Raw genomic sequence first — 24,300 nt, forward strand, 5'->3', positions numbered from 1 at the left:
ATATACCATCGCACCGCTATACTCATCAACCTACATGTACCATCTCACCGCTATACTCATCGACCTACATATACCATCGCACTGCTATGAACATCAACCAACATATACCACTGCACCGCTATTCTTCATCAACCAACAGATACCATCGCACGGCTGTACACATCAACCAACATATACCATCGCACCACTATACACATCAACCAACATCTACCATCGCACCGCCATACTCATCGACCAACATATTGCACGGGGCTGTACACATCAACCAACAGATACCATCGCACGGCTTTACACATCAACCAACAAATACCATCGCACGGCTATACACATTAACCGACCCACCAATCCATCATTTCACCCATATACCACAGTTTTCGAGGACAATATACCTCAACCCCAACGCCTCAAAATACTCGTGCAATATTTAACCATATCTAAAGTACGTTATTATTATGCGTAATAAAACATATCCATGTACAAATATAAATGAATTCCATGTATCAATAAACCCATATTCTTTTTACACTAATATACACACACAAACACCAATGTACCGATTTACTTATACGACTATACCAAAATAATCCAAATACCAATTTCATACTGTACTAGTTTGTTTTCGCTATGGACAGTATTACACAATAATATCAAAATGTGGACTTATGTATCGCACAAAGTCCTGTATCTCACATGTTCCTCAGATCACAAGACATCAACAGAAAGTACTAGTGTAAGGGTGTTTTCTGACTGACATATCACTGAAATGTGACTCCACTGACCGTTCAGACAATGCTCTGACTAGACTCAAATCTCCCCCTCATACATGCTTTTCGTCATTTCGTCCATCTTCCCGAGGCAAAGGAGTTAACTGACTAGAAAAGTCCAGTTTCCACCCTTGCCGAACTAGGCTGGTATTATGGAGTTACATTTTGGCAGGACTAACGAGTCTATGCATAGTCCAATAAAAATCGCGCATCGAAATCCAAATCCGGTTCGTAAAATGTCATGCAGATTTCGGTGGATTGTAGGATTTGTAGAGCATGTGCACGCCAACTTCCCAGCAAATACTTTCAAAATCTTTGTCCACCTCGTCACATGCCGATACTAGAGCTTATGTTGTTTATTTCTCCACCTCGTCATATGCTGACACATGAGGTTATGTTGTTTATTTCTCCACCTCGTCACATGCCGATTCTGGAGCTTATGTTGTTTATTTGTCCACCTCGTCACATGCTGACACTGGAGCTTATCTTGTTAATTTGTCCACCTCGTCACATGCTGACACAAGAGTTTATGTTGTTTATTTCTCCAAAGCGTCATATGCTGACACTGGAGTTTATGTTGTTTATTTCTCCACCTCGTCACATGCTGACACAAGAGTTTATGTTGTTTATTTGTCCACCTCGTCACATACCGATACTCGAGTTTATGTTGTTTATTTGTGGATGTGCAGCACTACGTCTGTAACTCAATCCAATGATGTCGCTTGCTGAAAAACAAATAATTGGAAACGTTTAAAAACCGTTATGAAAAAGCACGCACACACCCACATACAACCACACCCATATACACATCCACTCACGAGACCCGTGAAGATCCGGGTTAAAATAGATCTTCAGCAACCCATGCTTGTTGTAAGAGGTGACTAAAGGGATCCAGTCCTGCTGACTTGGTTGATGCACGTCATCGCATCCTAATGGCGTGATCGATGTTCATGATGACAATCACTGGACTGTCTGGTAGACCTGATTATTGACAGACCGCCGTCATAAATCTGGAATATTGCTGAGTGCGGCGTTAAACAACAAAGAAACAAAACGAAACTCACCTACACATACACAAACAAACAGACACGAACACCCGTACGTACACCCACAACCAAAAACAAACATTCAACCGTAATTATTTTCGTCAACCACCAATCTCGACAAAACAGGGCATAGCCAGGCTACACTCAACACTGAACGTTTTTGCAGAACACATATATACAGGACAGTCGTCAACTCTGCTCTCAAGGCCAATACAGGACGACGCTGTACTTAATAGATTTGCATCGTCATTCGTGACGGTTTTCAAGCTGAATTAAAGCTGAATAGAACGGGCAAAAGTAACAGAACATGATATACCTTATCATGCAATACCTTCAGAAAAACACCCATCTCTCATGCGATAATGAGTCATACAAGACACGTTGGTTGTCGACCCAGCTTGTACAGCAAGCCACGTGTCTAGTCATGCAGTAAATAAACACACCGGTAGAATTACAACTGGTATATTTTAAAGCAGGAAGTGGCGTAAGGTTAAACTGCAGACGATATAATCTGGCTTCAAATCCCCAGCTGTGGCAGGCATATTACACCCGCTTGTTGATAAACCCTGACAACGCACCCCGGAGGGTATATAACGACAGAAAACAGCAGTACGTTTGATATGTGGGAATCATGATGTATATTACTATCATATTCTGCTTCTCAAAACCTCTCAACCCACTTGACAACGTATCATTTGCGTATGTTAAGCCAGGCATCCTTTGCTTTGAGAACGAATAATCAGTGATGAGTCACTGCCTGATTATTTTGATTGTTAAGTTTCTGGACAAAAAAGAGTTCTGAAAGCAAACGGCCTATTAAGAAAACCCACTTAATACCTAAACGCCAGCAATACGAGGACTGGTCAAAAAGTTCAACAAAACCAACAACTGTGAAGGCGTCTTCAATTTGTTTTTTAACATATTCTCCCTGCTTTTCAATACATTTCTCATATCGATGGTGAAGCTTTTCAATTAGAGTCAGGAAGAAGTTTTCTGAAGCCACCCTGAAAAACACATTCAGCTTTGAGGTCATTTTGTCGTCATAGCGCTTTCCACGAATGTGTTCTTTCAGTTTAGGAAACAGGTGGTAATCAATTGGTGCCAGGTCTGGCGAGTATGGAGGGTGAGGAAGCTCATCGAACCAACATTGTCGCACAGCAGCCTTTGCAAGTCGAGAGGTGTGAGAAGAGGCATTGTCATGAAGTAGTACAACTCCAGCAGTCAGCATTAATATCCTCGCCGCTTTTCTCTAATAGAAGCAAATCAGCAAAGTAGGCACGGGTAATCGTCGTATGACTTTCTTAGTAAACAACAGGGATAACACCCTTTGCATCATTGAATTCAGTAGCCATAACTTTCTTCACTGATCTCGAAGACTTGAATTTCTTTGGTGCCGGAGAAGATGAATGGTGCCATTCCTTCGACTCGGGATAACAGTTTCATCACCCGTTACTAATCTCTTATTGAATTTGACAAAATCCTCCCCAATAGATTTCATCGGCAATGTCAGTTCAGTTTTCCTAAAGATCAGAATTTAGAAACTTTGGCACCCAACGAGCAGATATCTCATTCATCTGTAAATTTCACGAATACTTGTTTCAATCGACCCATGGCTTAGACCTGTGTCTTCCTCAAGTTCAACAATTGTAATACGTCTGTCTGACAGTATAAGGTTTTTTTCTATCTCCTTGGTTGTATCTTCAATGATGGAAGTTGAGGGACGTCCAGACCTAGGGTCACCTTCAAGGCTTGTTCTCCCTGCCTTAAATGTAGCTGCCCAACGTTTAACAGCGAAATAGCTAGGGCACTTATCCCCATACACTTGTGACATACGGTCATGAATGTCATTTTCTGAAGTAAACAACTCGGTGACTGCTCGGTAGACGTGCTTTTTCCATTTCTGTGTCCATTCACTGGACACCTACCCCGTTCAACTGGCTCTCACTAGTATACAAATGGCCTCAACAGACCAAATAAACTTGCAATGATCTACTCACACCATGTACTACATTGGCAGGTTCACTTTGTTATGGCCCATAGTTGAAGCTTAAGGTTAGTCAGGTTTGCAACTCTTTGACCAGCCCTCGTATAAACAGATGGAGTTGAGCAGTAGAAGACAACCTATAAGGATTGCTTGTTTTTTTAACTAGAATATATAATACAAAAGAACAGAGGAACGAAACAGTTGTATAAGTGAAAGTATTTGTTTAAGGGGACAAATTATTTAATTATCCCAGGTGTAGGGGTGTTAAAGTCGCAAGAAGTAGCATGAGGATGATGGAAACGACGACGATGATGATGATGATGATGATGATGATGAGTGAGTGAGTGAGTATGGTTTTACGCCGCTTTTAGCAATATTCCAGCAATATCACGGCGGGGGACACCACAAATGGGCTTCACACATTGTACCCATGATGATGATGATGGAAATGATGATGATGATGATGATGATGATGATGATGATGATGATTGCCATTAACAGTAAAGAAAAAATTATACATACATGAACTACTCGATGACGTCACTGGTGACCGTAATGACCTTGATATGGTAGAGATCAAAGTCGAACCTCTTTGACGTGGGAGACGTCGTGGTCTTTGACAGCTGAAGGTAATACGGGCCTCCTTCCGGAATCGTTTTCCTTTGACAAAACACGTGATGAAGTTGGTGGAGTTGTTGAGGTACATCAGAAGGCTCACACATGCATTTATAAGATCTCGCTGTGCTTCTGCCTCAGCCCCTGGGGAACTGTCCTTCCAATAGTTCTCGAGAGCGTAGAAGACGGACACGGGCAAGGTGCAGAGGAGGTACACCAGGTTCAAACTCAACAGCATCGTTGTCATGGACTTTACGAGACTTTGCCTTGATCCATCTGCCCCAGGCGTGGAATCATGTCTAGCCATGGTCCGAGCATGCGTACGTAGTCGGTAAATGATGAGAATATTGCACACAAGATGGACAACGACAGGTACAATACACCACACACACAGATCTATCCAGGGAAACACTTTGCTGAGAAAGTCTTCATACTCAGCTGTCTCTACGGAATCACACACATAAACTCCTGGTTCTGTTTTAGTATGTTCCAAGAAGATCAGAAAGTGACTATTTAATATCAGGCATATGCTTATAACAATACCAACACTGATGGTGGCTACACGCTTGGTGCACAAGATCCTGTATCGCAGAGGTCTCCAAACAAATACCGTGCGTTCAATGGTCATAGAGACTTGAATCCAAGCCGATGTGTGAAGGCTTGAGTAGGTTAACCATGCGTGGATCTTACAAGCGACTGTATGAACGTCGCGGATATCCTTCTCAAACCCATGAAGCACCCATTCTCTTAGAAGTCCCACATACAGAACCGCTAGATCAGCCACTGCCAGACAGGTTAGGTATTTGGACATATTGGACTTCCGCATTGCCTTACGGGTCAACACAACAATGGAAAGGAGGTTGCCTACCGTGCCAAGTAGAAGGAGAATTGGCGAAATGATCGTCCACAAGAGATTAGCTGTTTCCTCGTTAGGCAATATGGCTTCATTCTCTTCGTTCGAACAGTTTGAATCATTCATCCTCATATTGGGTAGATCATATAAATAAATAAACTCCTTTGCCAACTATAAACAGAAGTGGTGAAATAATTCTCCAGAGAATGACTGGCGGTTTCCCGGTTTGGCAATATGTCTTCACCTTGAAGTTTGACTTGTTTGAATTAGTCATTTCTAAACTTACTTTAAAATATATAAGCAGCTTATAACCAATATGTTCCATGTCCTAGTGTTGTGTTTCTCTTAACTGATCTCTTCCCATTACAATGTGACTAGCTTAGCCAGGCAGGTTAGGTATTTGGACATATTGGACTTCCGCATTGCCTTACGGGTCAACACAACACTGGAAAGGAGGTTGCCTATTGTGCCAAGTAGAAGGAGAAATGGCGAAATGACCTTCCACAAGAGATTGGCGGTTTCCTGGTTTGAATCATTCATCCTGATATCGGAAAGAACATATGTGAATGCTATGAGTAAACCTTGTTCCAGTGAAAGTGTATATCTTGAACAGTGTGCATCTGCTGCTGGTTCCCTTAGGGTAATACTGATCTTCTTAGCATGTCATCAGAGAATCTCCACGGTATGATTCATGTGAACAGGGTGTCCCCACGGTATGATTCATGTGAACAGGGTGTCCCCACAGTATGATAAATGTGAACAGGGTGTCCCCACAGTATGATTCATGTGAACAGAGAATCTCCACAATTTGAATCATGTGAACAAAGTATGCACAGTCGATTCATGTGAACAAAGTCTCCACAGTTTGAATCATGTGAACAAAGTCTCCACGGTTTGAATCATGTGAACAAAGGCTGCACAGTCGATTCATGTGAACAAAGTCTCCACAGTTTGAATCATGTGAACAAAGTCTCCACGGTTTGAATCATGTGAACAAAGGCTGCACAGTTGATTCATGTGAACAAAGTCTGCACAGTCGATTCATGTAAACAAAGTCTCCACAGTATTATTCTTGTGAACAGAGAATCTCCACAGTTTGATTCATGTTAACAAAGTCTGCACAGTTGATTCATGTGAACAAAGTCTCCACAATTTGAATCATGTGAACAAAGTCTCCACAGTTTGAATCATGTGAACAAATTCTCCAGTTTGAATCATGTGAACAAAGTCTCCACAATTTGAATCATGTGAACAAAGTCTCCACAGTTTGAATCATGTGAACAAAGTCTCCACAGTTTGAATCATGTGAACAAAGTCTCCACAATTTGAATCATGTGAACAAAGTCTCCACAGTTTGAATCATGTGAACAAATTCTCCAGTTTGAATCATGTGAACAAAGTCTCCACAGTTTGAATCATGTGAACAAAGTCTCCACAGTTTGAATCATGTGAACAAAGTCTCCACAGTTTGAATCATGTGAACAAATTCTCCAGTTTGAATCATGTGAACAAAGTCTCCACAGTTTGAATCATGTGAACAAATTCTCCAGTTTGAATCATGTTAACAAAGTTTCCACAATTTGAATCATGCGAACAAAGTCTCCACGGTTTGAATCATGCGAACAAAGTCTCCACGGTTTGAATCATGTGAACAAAGTCTGCACAGTTGATTCATGTAAATAGTCGGGGTCCACAGCCCGGACACCTTTCACTCCAACAGCCCTGTAGTCTTCCTGCCTTGTTCTATCCCAACCTCACCCTCACCTTCCAACAACGTCTTGGGTCACCACAGCCGTAGTCCTCCATGAACGTGCAGCTGCCTGCTACCGGACGATCCATGCACAACACCATGCATCTGTAACGCGGATGTAAAGATAGTGTCATGGTGCATGGGCTGATTTCAGATTGACATAGCTGCATATTGCCTGCACAATGCAGGAGACACAAGACACACATCACGCGCTAGGAATAGATACGTCACAGTGTATGCCCCAGGTGGTTAAACAATGCAGGGGGACTTTTCATGCATTCAGGCCAAAGAAGAATTTAAACATGATAGCATGTTGTTTTTTTACGAGCGCGGTCGTAATGGTGACAAAACATATCTGTCAATACTTGAGGGTTGTTTTTTCATCTGATACTTTGCCAAATTTGTATCTCTAACATGACATATTATTATTTCTTTAAGTGAAATTCAGGAAACGATTTTGTACCTTTAACGTTACGACAATTGGGATAGCAAGCATGGGTATGTCTGTATGTCTGTGTGTGTGTGTATGCATGTGTGTGTGCGAGTATGTGCATGTGTGTGTGTGCATGTGTGAGCATGCGTGTGTGCAAACGTGTATATGTCAGGTGACAAAATGACCAACAATAAGATTAAAGCAACCCACCAAACAGGAAGGAACCAGCCTCTATTAATAACTGCTGGTTACATATTTAAGTTTATATCGTGACAAACGTGATATCCATCTGTATGCCTGATACCTCATACCTCCTGTAGTTATACTACACATGTATTACAATGCTGTATTCAGCAAAATACATAATACCGATAAGGTTGCTTGGCTACTACACAAAGCCTCCACACACTGGAACACAGGCACAACTTTGCTAGATTAATGATATCCGAGTTTAGCTTGTGCAAATTACAGCTATTAAGTTTGACAAGGCGGATATAATAGTTTGTTTATTGTTTAACGCCGCACTCAGCAATATTCCAGCTATATGACGGCGGTCTGTCAATAATCGAGTCTAGACCAAACAATCCAGTGATTGATAGCATGAGCATCGATCCACGCAGATGGGATACGATACGCTTCATCCAAGTCAGAGAGCCTGACCACCCGATCCCGTTAGTCGCCTCTTACGACAAGCATGGTCGCCTCTTACGACAAGCATGGGTTGCTGAAGACCTATTGAAACCCGGATCTTCACGGCACTGTAGACATTAAAAGCTGAGCATTCATAAACAAAAAAATTAATTTCCCTCCATGAGAACATAAATAATTCTATGCCATGAAGGAAGGTTCTTTCGTGTTGATCAAGCTCAAGGAATATATAACTTGACTTTTTGAACATTAAAACAATAAAGCAACGATCATGAGAACAATTTCTAGATTGAATCTTTCACATGATAATCTACGTAGCTGTAATATAGCACAGAATAGTCTACATCGTGTCTGCTATTCATCATCCGCGACTCGCAATTTGAATAAAAATGTTTGTTTGTTGCCCATGTCGCACAGCAATGCCCGTCAAACGACGGCGGCCTGTAGACAATCACGTCCTCCCTAGACAATTCAGTGACGGACCAGACAAGGTACGTGGTGGACCTGGTGTTGAAATACAGTTGTTGTCCAATCTATTCTCTAATATCGAGATAGTCTTATTTGTCTTATATGTTATTTCAAAATGTCACCTGATTAAAGGATTAACTGGCCATACCGACCGGACTGATTTGTACTTGAATGTATATATATATCTATGTTTTACAAAATATATTTCTATGTTATTAAAGAAGTCTCAAAGAGTGAGTGTAAAAGTTGGGTGCTTATGATTTCATACATATACTCTACGCTAAATAAGAGGTGAGGTGAGGTGAAACTGGGTTTAACGTGGCCTCCAAAACTATTGCACTTTTATAGCGACGTTCACACTAATTGAGAACCTGAAGGACTAGCTATATGACACATCAAATTGTCTTGAACATGGGCGAACTCCCGTGCATAATTGACATACATGTCCAATAAACTACATTGACAAAACAAAACAAACTATAGACAGTGTTCTAGATTGGCATGAATATTAAAACTTAGTAAAACCCATGACTAAGTATTGGTAAACACAATTCTTTCATTACTCACTTCTGAAACAATATTGATGGTTTCGCCATGTCTCCCCAAATGTTCATAATAACACCCGATAACCAATCACAGGCGACGACACAAATCAGGTGAAGTAAAGCAACATTGTTTGCTGAGAGACCTTGGCAGCTCATCTTCCCGAGGCAAGGGAGTTAACTGACTATAAAAGTCCAGTTTCCACCTTGCCGAACTAGGCTGGTATTATGGAGTTAAATTTTGACTGGACTAACGGGTTATGCAAAGTCCAATCAAAATCGCGCACCGAAATCGAGATCCGGTTCGTAAACTGTTATGCAGATTTCGGTCGATTGCAGGATTTGCCCAGCATGTGCACCGCCAACTCGTTGTCAACTGATATTTTTCAATTCTTTTCAAGTTTTTAATCAAGCTGCTCACGTGATTTGATGCATTTCGCGATGTAGGACCCGTTTTCTCACAATGTAGATCTTGATTGTCGATCAGATCGTCTTAACTGGGAGCCGCCATTTTGTTTGAAGAAAATGCAAGTGATACGAGAGGTGGAATCTGATTGGTCCATAGGAGAGGCATAGAAGGGACTTAACTCGTAATAGCCACTGGTGGCGCTATGATCGAGCCCAGGAATTCCAGCCTAGTTCGGCAAGGGTGGAAACTGGACTTTTAAAGTCAGTTAACTCTCTTGCCTCGGGAAGATGTGGCATCTTGGCTCCTGAGAGTTTCGAGGGCTTCGGTCATGTAACACAAGTGGCGTCTCCTGTGAGGCTTTGTTCGAATCGTGCCTCTGTTCACCCAGCAGTGAATGGGTACACGGTAGGATGAGATAACAATGTAGTTATCTCCTAGTGCTTCAGACAGCTTGGGTTGTATACTCCCCAGGGAGCTGAGAATGATTATTGAGTGTACACTGATCCAGTGATCGGGGCAATAAGAGTCATTTGAGCATGCCCCTAACTGTTGTGGACATGTCCGCAATATGAATAGCCTATTATAATAATACAAGATCATGGACGTTGTCAAAAGTTTATTACGAAACATAAACATAAATACGATAACTGGAAATGTGGGGATATTTGGAAAGCTAAAACAGATATTTGTTTGCTAGCCGTGTGCTGTAAGTGCCATGCATGCATCTGCCAGTGCGAGGTGAATGTTAGCAGGTATAACTAATTATGGTAGCTGCAAATCAAATTCTGAAGACGCCGCTTCTTATTTCTCATATTTTCCCGTTATTACATGCTTAGTGGTTGAAGCGTTCCCTCGTCACGTCGAAGACCATGGTTCGAATCCCTACATGGGTACAATGTGTGAAACCCATTTCTGGTGTCTCCCGCCGTGATATTCCTGGAATATTGCTAAAAGCGGCGTAAAACCATACTCACTCACTACTTGCCCGTCACGTGACTTGTAACTGGTGGGTTTGGCATAATTAGTGACATGTTTCTCTACCTGACCATAGGAGTCACAATGTCGTTACATGTGACGTGCTACTGACAACTGAACAACGAATGCTATATGGCTATTAAAAAGTAAACTATTTTACTAATTGTTCCCGAGTGACAAAAATAGACAGACTGTAATAAAAACATTCATAGAGTAAACCATCTCTACATCAAAAGACATATAAACCGCACTGAACTAACTTTCAAGCAAATCCTTAGAATCAAAGACCTTGGGAACACGTAGCTTTTTCCATGTTATTTCAGAGCTGCACACATATTTGTCACCTCTCATATTGTTGATGCAGTATTACTCTGTTTGATGAGGGAGTGATTGTGTGTTGATTGTGTGAAACTGTCAGTTATAAACATATATCATCTGTGACGTATGTTTCATAAACTAGCGTCAGCTTAATATCAGTAGTCATGAAGAGGTATATACTTTTAGACAGTATACTTAAAAGTACATGGCTGGACCATATCCACAACAAACACGATGTTTTGGAAATATTAATTTTGCATATAAACCAAATGAAAACTAAAGTGTGGCCATGACCCTTAACACGCACAAGACAGTAACACCAGCATACATGTATTAAAGTAAAATACATTTGTCATTGGGATACAAATGCAAAGTACTTTCACGGGAGGACTACGAAAAGGGTGAACATATACAAAAGGTTGACCATTGAAACGTAACACATCAGAGTGGTTATAAAGAACCATCTTTAAAGCAGGCACACAGCCCAGGAGACCTCACAGTTCACAAGTGTACAGACAGCAGCATGTACACCGTTTCCAGTTTTGCAGCGAGTGCCAAACCTGGATCATTTTCGGTACCAACCAGTCGTCATGAAAACAAAAACGAAATAAAATGAAAAATCCCAAATCATCAAAAGGCACCATTTCACTACTAGACTGACCTGTATAGCAAGTTTCAACAAGCAATATTCAATAGGTCAGGAGTTATTGGTCAAAAGGCGGCGGAGTGGACAAAAACGACTGTCTGTTCATGTGGGTGAAAGGTACCTGTTCGGTAGTATTATTGTACATATCTATTAAGGAAAGATAGGCTTGTCATGGGGATACAACATTAATGCAGATCACTTTTACAGGGTGACTAAAAAAGAGTGCTGAATACAAAATTCTGATCTTAGACAATGAAAACATCACAGTTGTTAAAGCCATCTTTAAATCATGCCTACAACCCAGGCAAGCTCACAATTCACATGACGTGTACATACAGCAGTGTATGCACCATATCTAATTTCTCATATTCCCACTGGGTAAACCGAGACTGCTGTCCTAGTCAGAGGACATAGAGTCTTGAAGGAAGTCATCAGCAAACCTTAGGACCTGCTTGAGACACAGCAACAGAGGCATATCAACACGCTTGTCTACCTCGACCTCGTCTTCGTAGTTCTTCACTGGGAACACACACGATCGAGGAAGGCCGAAGAGTTGTCCCGCTTGTTCCACAAGATCACCGATGGTGGCGCTGTTGAACATTTTGCCGACATTTTCCTGTACCTCCATGCAGACTTTGTCAGCCTTGGTCAAGATGATCACTTGGGGTATACCTTTGGAATTAAATAACATAGGTAAGAATTTCAGAAATGGAATGACATGCATTCCCTTCAAAACGTAATCAAGTGACTTAGGAAATAAAACGATATATTCACGCAAGAGAGACATTGGAGCTATGAGTTGACATTGGTCGATATTGGGATTATCACAGGCTTCACGTGAAGACGACATCGGTGGTCCAGTCGCCTCAGCTCCGCAAAGACGCTGTGCAGAGTAACAGCGTGACACAAACCTATGATTGGGGGTTCGAATCCCAGGTGTGCACTCGTTATACTTCTTGATTTGTCAGATGTATAGTCTGGAGGCTTTCAGACACCTGCATCACTTCGAGCTTCCCTCTCACCTCAAGAGTGAGTGAGTGAGTTGGTTTTAACGCAGCTTTTAACAGTATTCCAGTTATATCGCGGCGTGTCAGCTTCATGTGGGAGGAAAGCCCGTCACAGACGTTTACCAGTTTGGTGAAGCCCACGTGCACGGTCGTTGTCCTGCAAAACTAGAAACAATCGGGGCGAATCAGGATTCGAACCCATTATCAAGGTTTCTGGCGTGCCCAAGGGACGCAACTCTGCACAGCGAATCGCGGCGCCTAAGACGACTGGGCCACCCAGTGGATCAAGAGGATATGCTCTGATATAATAGATGTTTCCAAGCAGCGCGAAACGAAACTAACGAATTTTATCCACACGGATGCTTAATTCCCATTTATTATAGTTTTACTCGTAAACGATCAATACTTATGTTTTTGTCTGCTTTTCGACTTCATGTAGACATGGCGGTGAATAATTCTTGTTGGAATTTACGATTTTCCTGAAGTTACCTTTTGTGTTTATTCTTTGCTGTAGTGACTTGATGGCGTGAAGAATTTTCTCAGGGAAAACGTCGACAGTTGTACCGTCAATGACAAAGGCGATGCAGTGAATCTTGTCATCTGGGGAGGGGCTACTGTTGTACCCCGTACAGTCAGAGTTGATAGGCACCGTTGGGTTAAACTAAAACACATATTAATTCAAATCAATAAGACATCACTGACATCAAACAGGGTGGGGGGCAGAAGATACCCATTTGGGTCATCGATTATACATGCATCATGTACACGATTGTATTATGTCTCAATTTATTATGTGTACTTTGTATTATGTTTACTTTGTATAGTGTCTCCATTGTATTGTGTTTACTTGGTATAGTGTCTCCATTGTATTGTGTTTACTTTGTTTAGTGTTTACTTTGTATTGTGTTTAATTTTTATAGTGTGTCCATTGTATTGTGTTTACTTCGTATAGTGTCTGCATTGTATTGTGTTTACTTTGTATAGTGTCTCCATTGTATTGTGTTTACTTTGTATAGTGTTTACTTTGCACCTGGAATTCGATCTGAAACTGGTTTCTCACCTACAGTTTTGTAAGTAATGTATTTCCCACATACTCATGTATGTAAGGTATAAGGCGACACCTTTCACGGGAGGCCTAGTTTTATAAGGTGATTGCGTCCTCAGGGTACACCAGAAAATTACGATAGTTGGTTCCAATCTCCGATTACCATATTTTCATATTTTCGAGATTTGTCATGGGTTTCAATGTAAACGTCGTAAATGGATTTGTAAACGTCTGAGACTAACATGACTCCGGGATTTCCTCCCACATTAAGCTGACGCCCCATGATATAGCTGGAATATTGTTATTTGCAAAGCGGCGTAAAAACAACTTCACTCATACTCACTCCATTAGGACAAAAGTATTGTTCGATAAGGCTGAAATATTGCCGATGTGAACTTTCAAGTGAACATTATTCAATATTATTAACACGATATGATTCTGATAGTATATACTATGTTCATACCCGCTGTATTGTGGTGTCACACACTACATTGTATTATATCCTATCATAAAGGATTAACCCACCGACCTGGAATCTGTCTGGGACGTGACCTTCGATGACGGCAATGAGGTCAACAAGGTCAAGGCCACCGTCACACTCCAGTCCCCTGGTGTCACAAAAACGCATCTTCAGGGTATCTCCGGTCACGTTTGACTTCACTCTGTAGCGTCGGTACTTTAGTTAACAGAATGACAAAACAAATTATACAAAGCTAACCAATTTGAGGTATTGTCTGACAAATCACTTTTTTTTAAATATTTTTTTTAATTTATTTTTTTATTATTATTATTTATTTTTTTACAAAGTTGAGCAACTGTAAGCACTTTCTGACAAATAAATGTAATTGGGGTGTCTTTTCTTACCATTGGCTACATGCTGTTTTCACTTACCGTGGTTGTTAAGCTCCTGTCAGCACTTCCGCTTCTAGCTAGACCAGTTATCTCCCTTTGGAACACTGAGTTGATGGAGTTAAAGAAGCTAGATTTCCCTGCTCCAACCGCACCTAACAGTAGCATGTTGACAGCCTTGACCTTGCTGCCTTCTGGCGGGGTGAATCGTTCAATGTAGGACTGCAGCATCTGAAACCAAACAATTCTCCCTGGCTCAAAGGCACATAACCAATCCACTTTCATCACGACAGACACATATCAGACATAAAGACACTAAGCATGATCGCTATAAGGCTTACTGTTTTAAATTTGTGATAACAACTTAAATCCTCAAGTGTTTACAAATACTTAATTAAGTAAAAATCGCAATGAGAAACAGGCTCCCAGGACAAGCTTATATTCCGACAAGCTACACATTCACATGCACAATCTTCATGACTGAAAGAAAAGCGCTATATATTAACCTATTTTGCGCCAAACACTATCGATGGAGGCTGAGCGCATGCGCTCGGACTATTTATAAAGATATGAATATGGTAATGGGGCCAGGGGGATGAGGTATGCACGCACAAACATATAAACCCGGTTCAAGAGATCAGCTTAAATCTTAAAGTGTTTACAATGACTTATTTTAGTTAAAAGTCGCTTCCGACAAGCTCAATTTATAGCATATACAATCACCCTACAGTCTGCACACACACTATTTGAAAGAAAAGCTTCAACGTACCTCGTAATTTACTTGACCAGTTTGGCGCCAGGCACCATCAGCAAGGAGCTTGCTTTCGGACTCTACAGAAAGACATGAAAATGCTCATTATTTAAAGTGTATTTGTGTATATAAAGTCAGGGAATATATATATATATATTATACATATTACATATAATACATGTACATGTAATATATAATACAAGATAAAGTCCACGATAGTCCAACATCTTCTTTATATCACTTAAACTGATAAAGAAGATGTTGACCTAACGTGGGCTTTATTATTTTATGTTTTATACGTATAAATATAATGTGTGTGTGTGTGTGTGTGTGTGTGTGTGTGTGTGTGTGAATGCGGGAGGAGAGGTATGTATATAAATAAAACATAACATACACACACAAAATGGTTTCAACAAAACAATCGTTATCATGTTAACGACAGATTTATAGAACTGTAATGAACTATTGCCTTTCCGTAAGGGGGAGCTGTGTTTGATTGAAGCATCACGAATATGTAAACAGTAAGCTGATACAGTTAACCCTCTTTTCATGTCATTACCTGTGACGCGGTAGACCTCAGAATTTCCTGTGACGTGTTAGACCTCGATATTACCTCTGACGGGGTAGACCTCAGAATTTCCTGTGACGTGGTATACCTCGATATTACCTCTGACGGGGTAGACCTCAGAATTTCCTGTCAGGTGGAAGACCTCAATATTACCTGTGACGCGATAGACCTCAGAATTTCCTGTGACGTGGTAGACCTAAGAATATTACCTGTGACGCGATAGACCTCAATATTACCTATGACGTGGTAGACCTCAATATTACCTATGACGTGGTAGACCTCGATATTACCTGTGATGAGGTAGACCTTGATATTACCTGTGACACGGTAGACCTCAATATTACCTGTGACATGGTAGACCTAAATTTTACCTGTGACACGGTAGACCTCAATATTACCTGTGACATGGTAGACCTAAATTTTACCTGTGACACGGTAGACCTCAATATTACCTGTGACATGGTAGACCTCAATATTACCTGTGACGTGGTAGACCTCAGTATTACCTGTGGCGTGGTACACCTCAATATTACCTGTGACGTGGTAGTCCTCAATATTACCTGTGACGTGGTACACCTCAATATTACCTGTGACGTGGTTCACCTAAATATTACCTGTGACGTGGTTCACCTCAATATTACCTGTGACATGGTAGACCTCGATATTACCTGTGACATGGTAGACCTCGATATTACCGGTAACTTGGTAGACCTCGATATTATCAGCGACGATGTAGACCTTGATATTACCTGTGACGTGGTAGACCTCAATATTACCTGTGACATGGTAGACCTCGATATTACCTGTGACGTGGTAGGAATCAATATTACCTGTGACATGGTAGACCTAAATTTTACCTGTGACTTGGTAGATCTCGATATTACCAGTGACGTGGTAGACCCCAATATTACCTCTGACGTGGTAGACCTCAATATTACCTGTGACGTGGTAGATCTCGATATTACCTGTGACGGGGTAGACCTCGATATTATCAGCGACGATGTAAACCTTGATATTACCTGTGACGTGGTAGACCTCAAAATTACCTGTGACATGGTAGACCTCGATATTACCTGTCACGTGGTAGGAATCAATATTACCTGTGACATGGTAGACCTCAATTTTACCTGTGACGTGGTAGATCTCGATATTACCAGTGACCTGGTAGACCCCAATACTACCTCTGACGTGGTAGACCTCAATATGACCTGTGACGTGGTAGATCTCGATATTACCTGTGACGGGGTAGACCTCGATATTATCAGCGACGAGGTAGACCTTGATATTTCCTGTGACGTGGTAGACCTCAATATTACCTGTGACATGGTAGACCTTGATATTACCTGTGACGTGGTAGACCTCAATATTACCTGTGACGTGGTAGACCTCAATATTGCCTGTGACGTGGTAGACCCAAATATTACCTGTGACGTGGTAGGAATCAGTATTACCTGTGACATGGTAGACCTCGATATTACCGTCACGTGGTAGACCTCAATATTACCTATGACGCAGTAGACCTCAATATTACCTGTGAGGCAGTAGACATCGATATTATCTGTGACGAGGTAGACCTCGATATTACCTGGGACGTGGTAGACCTCAATATTACCTGTGACGTGGTAGACCTCAATATCTGTATACTGAACGTTGTTTCCACAGAACGCAGTCTTGTCATCTCCCGCCATGTTGTAGTGGGTTCCCACATTTATTGACCCATTTCCCTGGAAGTAGTTGTGAGTCTTGGTGACAGTCTTGGTGAAGGGCTGTAGGTCGGACCCGAAGCAGGGGCCGTTAAGGCTGTTCTGCATAACTGCATTTCCAGCTTGTTTGACAGGGTAACATTTTGGCTTGAAGGACTTCTTGTCTGTGAGTCGGAAGATGAAGGCTGTGGGGTCATTGCTATACTGGCTTGTTGTAGACAAGTGGGATTCGTTACGGTTGTTGCCGCAATAAGGGCAGATCCATGTGGTAGTGGCTGGTGAATAACTGGCATGGTTACCACACAGACAAGTGACGGTCGTCGCTGTCCACGGGATGGAGGTGTATCCGCCGAACACATAACCTGCTGTGTTGTACAAGAGAGTGACCGTCGGGCCTTTGCCATTACACTTCTGATGAAACACAGGTGCACTGCATCCATCTCTCGTAGCCTGGTACAACAGAGTAAACTCCTTCCTCCCTCCCAACCACTTACTCAGGACAGACTTGTAGCGACGCTGTATTTCGGCCATCGTCGTTTACCATGGACTATCTACAAAACAACAACATCGACATAGATATGGCGTACATGGCATGTGTAGAAATGTATTAGTCAGACCGAAGACGTATATAGTCATTGTATACACGTCTTTGGTCAGACAACTTTTGATATTGAATATCAGTTTTCCATGTGTCAGATTGGTCCACATATTGGATTTGATATCGAATAGGGAGGGGGGACTAACACGTCCGTCACCAAACTACTTCGCGATCTTAGGTGAGTTACGTCGGAGTGACTTTAAGTGGTGTGTGTGTGGGTGGGGGTTTGAGGAGGTGGGGACTAACGCGACACATGCATTTAACCTGCGATTCTTCATACTCTTTTAACACAATATATGAGAGGTAGAGGTTATCACGCGAGTTTGTTTGGGGATGGTAAATATCCTGTATAAGGAATAAACATTGTATTTAGTGAGCCTTGATATTTAGCCCCAACGGATATCGTTTTTATCCGTTGGCTTTATCCTGCAGAGAAACCCAGCCATTATATGATAATAGTGTAGATCCCTTTCCTTTATTTAATTTAAATTGTGAAGTCTTTGTTTCGGAATTTGATCGTCTTTATCATGCAAAGTATTGTTTAAAAAATAGAGCTTAAGGTGATCTCGATCTTTGGATCGTGGTCTCACATGGACACATTGATAGTAGAGGTGGAAGTTACCTCCCTTGAGACCGTGTATGACAATCTGAAATAAAAATTATCAGCAACACACAGGCCAGATAAGATTGATTGATGGTGTCAGGTACAATGTAGGTCAGAACAAACAAATTAACGGCGTTTTACTCCTGTGTTCGCGTGGTACCAGACACTACACACAGTTCAGGTGAACCTTCATCCTACATCCCCACACCAGTCAGTTGATGGACATGGACAAGGAGTCTGATGTCTCACCTCAGTACCTGGATAACGTATAGATGGTGACAGCGAGCCGGACTTTCATCAGCTTTATCCGGAAAGGGATGACGGTTGCACTTCCTGTCTCGGGTGCGCATACACCTACTTTCGGTTTAACATTGGGGTATTTTACGACGTCTTCTACAACTAGCGACGATTGAGTTGGTAGTCATTGTGTTGTGTGTCTGTAAACATTGTTGACGCAGTAGTCAGCCAAACAGACACACATCCAGACATGTTTCTTCCTTATCAAGGCCTAATGGTCGGGGTTAGCCTAGTGGTTAAAGCGTTCGCTTGTCACCCGGGTTCTATTCCCGACATGGGTACAATGTGTGAAGCCCATTTCTGGTGTTCCCCGCCCTGATATTGCTGGAATATTGCTAAAAGCGGCGTAAAACCATACTCACTAACTCACCCTAATAGCCTAAAATTCAAATACAATGCAAGAACGTCAGCATGCAGTTGTCAATAGTACACAAGTAAATCTTCGAAGCTTACATGAACAAGAAAATTAATTCATCATCACTGCAACGTGACACGATTAAATTGCTGCTTGGACTGAAGCATTTTTACAAGGTCTTGTTGAAATTAATAATATTTAGTAAATATTTATTTCTCAACATGTGTAGATATATTTCACATTTATATAAAATATGATATCCTCAATTGCACCACTACCACAACTGTGCATACAAAATCACGTACCTGACCAATACATTCTCTTCACGGGAGGGGGGCGGTCGGGTAGCCTAGTGGTTAAAGCGTTCGCTCGACACGCCGAAGACCCGGGTTCGATTCCCGACATGGGTACAGTGTGTGAAGCCCATTTCTGGTGTTCGTTTACTCTCTGCTCCATTGATGACACACGTTCAATGTTTACAAGCCACTATATGTTGCGGGCTGTCATCCAGGTTATATTGAAACTGTTCCTCTGGTTGCCGCCATATTGCCAGAACTGTCATGGAATTCCGGGACAAGGTTTCAGTCGGTGTGAACAGATAACCCTCCCGTATGCATCACATCTGGGTAGTGTCTACAACATCTTCCCGAGGCGAGAGAGTTAACTGACTATGAAAGTCCAGTTTCCACCCTTGCCGAACTCGGCTGGTATTATGGAGTTACATATTGGCTGGACTAACGAGTCTATGCATAGTCTAAATCTTTTCATGTTTTTAATCAAGGTGCTCACGTGATTTGATGCACTTCGGGATGTAAGACTCGTTTTATCACAATATAGATCTTGATTATCGATCAGATCGTCTTGATTGGGCGCCACCGTGTTGTTTGAAACAAATGCAAGTGATACGAGAGGTTGAATCTGATTGGTCAATAGGCGAGGCATAGAAAGGACATAACTCGTAATAGCCACTGGTGGCGCTACGATCGCGCCCAGGAATTCCAGCCTAGTTCGGCAAGGGTGGAAACTGGACTTTGAAAGTCAGTTAACTCTCCTGCCTCGGGAAGATGTGTCTTCAAGAGAAGGATGCTAGGCCCAGGAACACAGGAACTTGCATCAACACATATCCATGAAAGGTGGCGTTGCATTAAAATTCATAAACAACAGACCGCCTCCGTGGTCTAGTGGTAGAGCGTCCGCCCGTAGAGCGGAAGGTCTGGGGTTCGATCCCCCGACCGCGTCATACCAAAAGACGTTAAAAGATGGTACTTGTTGTTACCATCAAGATTTGATACCATATAGATTTGCGATGTGCCTCAAAATACTTCAGCACAAGTGGCACACACTTGGCAAGAGCGAATATTTATTTTCTCAATTTGCAGGTGATACATGTTCAACTATAACATTAGATGACACGGGGACTAGTCTTAGGCATAGCATTTACTTAAAACAATCTCGCAAAGAGGGTGAAGCTTAACAACAAAGACAAACTCAAGAGTATTAAAAAAACTAACAAATACTTACAACAGCATTACCTCTGGTCAGCTGGACATGCTCATGATATTGTCGGAATTGTACAATCGATTCTGCTTTTAGATCAGCTAAAATATTGGCAAAGAACAAGATATAAGTAAGAAACAAATTCTGCTGCTAGTATTGAACTGAGGTTAAGATTGGCAAAGAACAACACATAGATGTTTGCTAATTGTGAGAGTGGCGGGTGCTGTCAGAAAAGCAGGGCATGATTGACGCTTCCTGTGAACATCTGCTGTCATCACTGATTTTCAGTGATCCATTTATAGAATTTCCCTCACTATTGACGCCCGATGGAATCTGTTTCGGCAAATAAACGAGACTGGTTACACTCTGCCGTTGACGTTTGAAATATATTTGCGTGGCAGATTCGTTTTCTATTTCATTACATAAGTACTTCCCTGGAACAGAAGAACGCCATCTCTGTCATAGAACTCATTTCTGTGCGTACGAATAACTGAACATATATCTCAGTTCTGCAAGTAATGGTGGCCACAGCAACCTCACAGATTGTGACAACTGTCACGTGTCTGGCCACGACTCCGCCACATCCCAATCCCCGGACACTTCGACTGCAGACAAAAATGCTGACATTTGAAACCTCTGACAACCTATGAATTTGTTTAATGTTAAGTCAGGTGCTCTTAACTTGTTTGTGCACCGCAGCTGGAATGTATTAATGACATGAAAAAAGAAGGAGTAGTTTTTATTTTAGTATCTGTGTTTAAGAATATATATATATATATATATATATATATATATATATATATATATATATATATATATACAAAAATGAGGTAAATGTTCACTCGGTGTACATGTAATATATAATAAAATAATAAAGTCCACGTTAGTCCATCATCTTCTTTATATCAGTTTCATACATAGTACTTTCGCTGTCTCATGACAGCTCTTCAGTGTGAAGTTCATGAAGTGTGCTCTTCTGTCATGAGACAGCGAAAGTACTATGTATGAAACTGATATAAAGAAGATGATGGACTAACGTGGACTTTATTATTTTATTATATATATATATATATATATATATGAATATATATGAATAACTGAATAAATAGCGGGAAGCCTCTGTTTACAAAGGAATATTAATAATAAACTACAAATAATAATTACTTGCTTAAAATGCGGTTGATATCGTGTCATTGTGAAAGTACATGTTTTATATATCATGTATATATGTTTAGTTTCCACAACTTGCTTTGATCACAGATGACATCCCCCTCAATATTTACAGCTCGACAATCCATGTAGGCATGGGTCGCCCTACATCATAATATGTATGTATAACTTATGGAGAATATAAGTGATCCAGGCAGATCCGTATTCCAGGCGGTTACCCTTGTGACGTTCATCTTTATTAATAAAACATGTCTACTATTTTTCTTTAATCCGGACACCTGTTTATCTGGGCGATTTCCCCCGGAACTGACTGACACGGTGTCACCGTATATATCTACAGCAGCATGTACAGGCTTTTGTTGTTTGTTTGTTTGTTTGTTTGTTTGTTTGTTTGAATTGTGTATTTATAGATTACATACACATATTTCATGTTACAGGTATCTCCTATGGTACCCATCACTTCCAGGAAGACGTCATGTCCGCCCCTTCCTCCCTGGAATCACGATTGTACATACAATGGAATCTGTCAAAACACGACTAGAACTATCCGGATCTTTATCAATACCGGACAACGAGTACGATCACGAACTTACAATGATAATTTATCGTCAATAAGCTGGCTGGTGTGCAATTTGGATTCAATATTATGTACGATCCTGCTTGTTCATGGCTTGATATCAAGGGACGCAACTCTTGCTGAAATATCACTGATACGGACCAGTTTGTGAATTGGACTCAACTTTCGATCCAACACAATTCCAATTTAGACAGATTCCACTAGACACTATGCATATCAGGATAAGTATTATTTCTGTGACTGTTGTGTTGGAAGTACCTGATTGAGCGCATGGTGGGAGTCCCTCCTGGCCAGTTCCCCAAACACCCAGTCCATCAGATCTGAGGATAGCTTCTGGTGTTGTGTGCCAGGGAGAGGCCACGGAGATTGGCATGGACCCTATCCGACCAGCCAGCCTATCAGGGAAGACGGTCTTACAGCCACACATGACCAGGGTTCTTAGTTCCTCACGGAAACCATGTTGCTAATACTCACTATCTATCTATGATAATAACTATTTAATTTCTATGATAATATAAGTGATATCAGGTGAATTGGGGTTTAAGGTCGCATTCAAAATTATTCCACTTAGCGACGTTCAGACGCGTGCTTACGTGCGTCTGTGCGTGCGTGCGTCCGTGCGTGGTTGTTAGTACTAGTCCGGACTTTATAGTGCTAGCGATTTTAACATGGATAGACAACTCGAACAATCTATGCTGGATCCAAACAGACCAGTCCTTGTTCTATCCCCTATTACAGTCAGGGTAACAACAAGTATCACCTTTTAACGTCTTTTAGGGATCGAACCACCGACCTCCACTCTCACGGCAGACGCTCAACCACGGGGGCGGTTTTGTGATTATCGGGCAATATGTGTTTGTTGCTGCTTGTACTAGTCCGGACTGATGCCGATTTATAGTGCTAGCTCACTGAGATACCATGCCGCAGTTTCACATGAATACCCCACTCAGACACAGTATACTGTGCGCCAGACAGGGTAACAACAAGTACCATCTTTTCACGTCTTTTGGTATGACGCGGCCGGGGATCGAACCCCGGACCCCGGACCTTCCGCTCTCCGTCACCACAAGACCACGGAGGCGGCTGGGGCAATATCAGCTGCACATACAGAAATAAATGTCTATTGCATATCATGCTAATTAGTGTTCAGAAAGTGGACTAGACACCAGTTTACCAGTCTCTTGTTGAATAAATAAACGTGGAGATCACTGGTCCGCCTACGAAGATGTTGTCCTGACTGTTGGCAGATGGCAGGACTCCCATAAAAATCCAAATTAGTGGCGTGACCTTCTGCAAAGGGTCGTGACATTGTCCCGTGATAGCTCGGCTACACAATGCATTGAAATGTCAAGAGTAAAACTATCGGGTCACCTTTACATCCATTCTTTTATTTGTACATTCATCGATTAATTCCACGCGAACATAATTTGTTGTCAATTTATCTGCAAGAAACTGATAAAATGTGTCGAAGAGTTGGGCGAATATGCGTCGTGTGATTCCAGTTTGATCCCACTACTACTACCACTACTACTACTACTACTACTACTATTACTACTACTACTACTACTACTACTACTACTACTACTACTACTACTACTACTACTACTACTACTACTACCACTACTACTACTACTACTACTACCACTACTACTACTACTACTACTACTACTACTACTACTACTACTACTACTACCACTACTACTACTACTACTACTACTACTACTCCTACTACCACTACTACTACTACTACCACTACTACTACTACTACTACCACTACTACTACTACTACTACTACTACTACTACTACTACTACCACTACTACTACTAC

General features: G+C 41.5%; 2 protein-coding genes across 2 annotated transcripts; both read right to left on the minus strand.

Moving 5' to 3' along the window:
• Window positions 1-429: 429 nt before the first annotated feature.
• LOC124116828 (probable G-protein coupled receptor 139) lies at window positions 430-5,674 on the minus strand. Its single transcript, XM_046478367.2, has 2 exons — window positions 4,317-5,674; window positions 430-1,489 (listed from the first exon to the last, which is right to left on the minus strand). The coding sequence occupies exons 1-2, from the start codon at window positions 5,392-5,394 to the stop codon at window positions 1,407-1,409; spliced, it is 1,161 nt and encodes a 386-aa protein (XP_046334323.2). The 5' UTR covers window positions 5,395-5,674; the 3' UTR covers window positions 430-1,406.
• A 4,439-nt stretch (window positions 5,675-10,113) lies between these two features.
• LOC124116825 (interferon-induced protein 44-like) lies at window positions 10,114-18,899 on the minus strand. Its single transcript, XM_048393165.1, has 7 exons — window positions 18,826-18,899; window positions 17,284-17,925; window positions 15,122-15,183; window positions 14,395-14,583; window positions 14,033-14,179; window positions 12,948-13,119; window positions 10,114-12,123 (listed from the first exon to the last, which is right to left on the minus strand). The coding sequence occupies exons 2-7, from the start codon at window positions 17,903-17,905 to the stop codon at window positions 11,849-11,851; spliced, it is 1,467 nt and encodes a 488-aa protein (XP_048249122.1). The 5' UTR covers window positions 17,906-17,925; window positions 18,826-18,899; the 3' UTR covers window positions 10,114-11,848.
• Between the last annotated feature and the right edge of the window lie 5,401 nt (window positions 18,900-24,300).

Source organism: Haliotis rufescens, unplaced genomic scaffold (assembly GCF_023055435.1).
Source record: "Haliotis rufescens isolate VD_foot unplaced genomic scaffold, xgHalRufe1.0.p SCAF_116, whole genome shotgun sequence".
Lineage (NCBI taxonomy): Eukaryota > Metazoa > Mollusca > Gastropoda > Lepetellida > Haliotidae > Haliotis > Haliotis rufescens.

Excerpts from the sequence above, each read along its gene's own strand:
- LOC124116828 (XM_046478367.2), bottom strand. The coding sequence starts at position 5,394 with ATGAGGATGAATGATTCAAACTGTTCGAACGAAGAGAATGAAGCCATA. Across the intron at positions 1,490-4,316 it reads GACGTCATCGAGTAGTTCAT|CAAGCGACATCATTGGATTG; the intron begins GTATGTATAATT and ends TTTGTTTTTCAG.
- LOC124116825 (XM_048393165.1), bottom strand. The coding sequence starts at position 17,905 with ATGGCCGAAATACAGCGTCGCTACAAGTCTGTCCTGAGTAAGTGGTTG. Across the intron at positions 15,184-17,283 it reads TGAGGTCTACCACGTCACAG|AGTCCGAAAGCAAGCTCCTT; the intron begins GTAATATTGAGG and ends GTCTTTCTGTAG. Across the intron at positions 14,584-15,121 it reads CTGGTCAAGTAAATTACGAG|ATGCTGCAGTCCTACATTGA; the intron begins GTACGTTGAAGC and ends GTTTGGTTTCAG.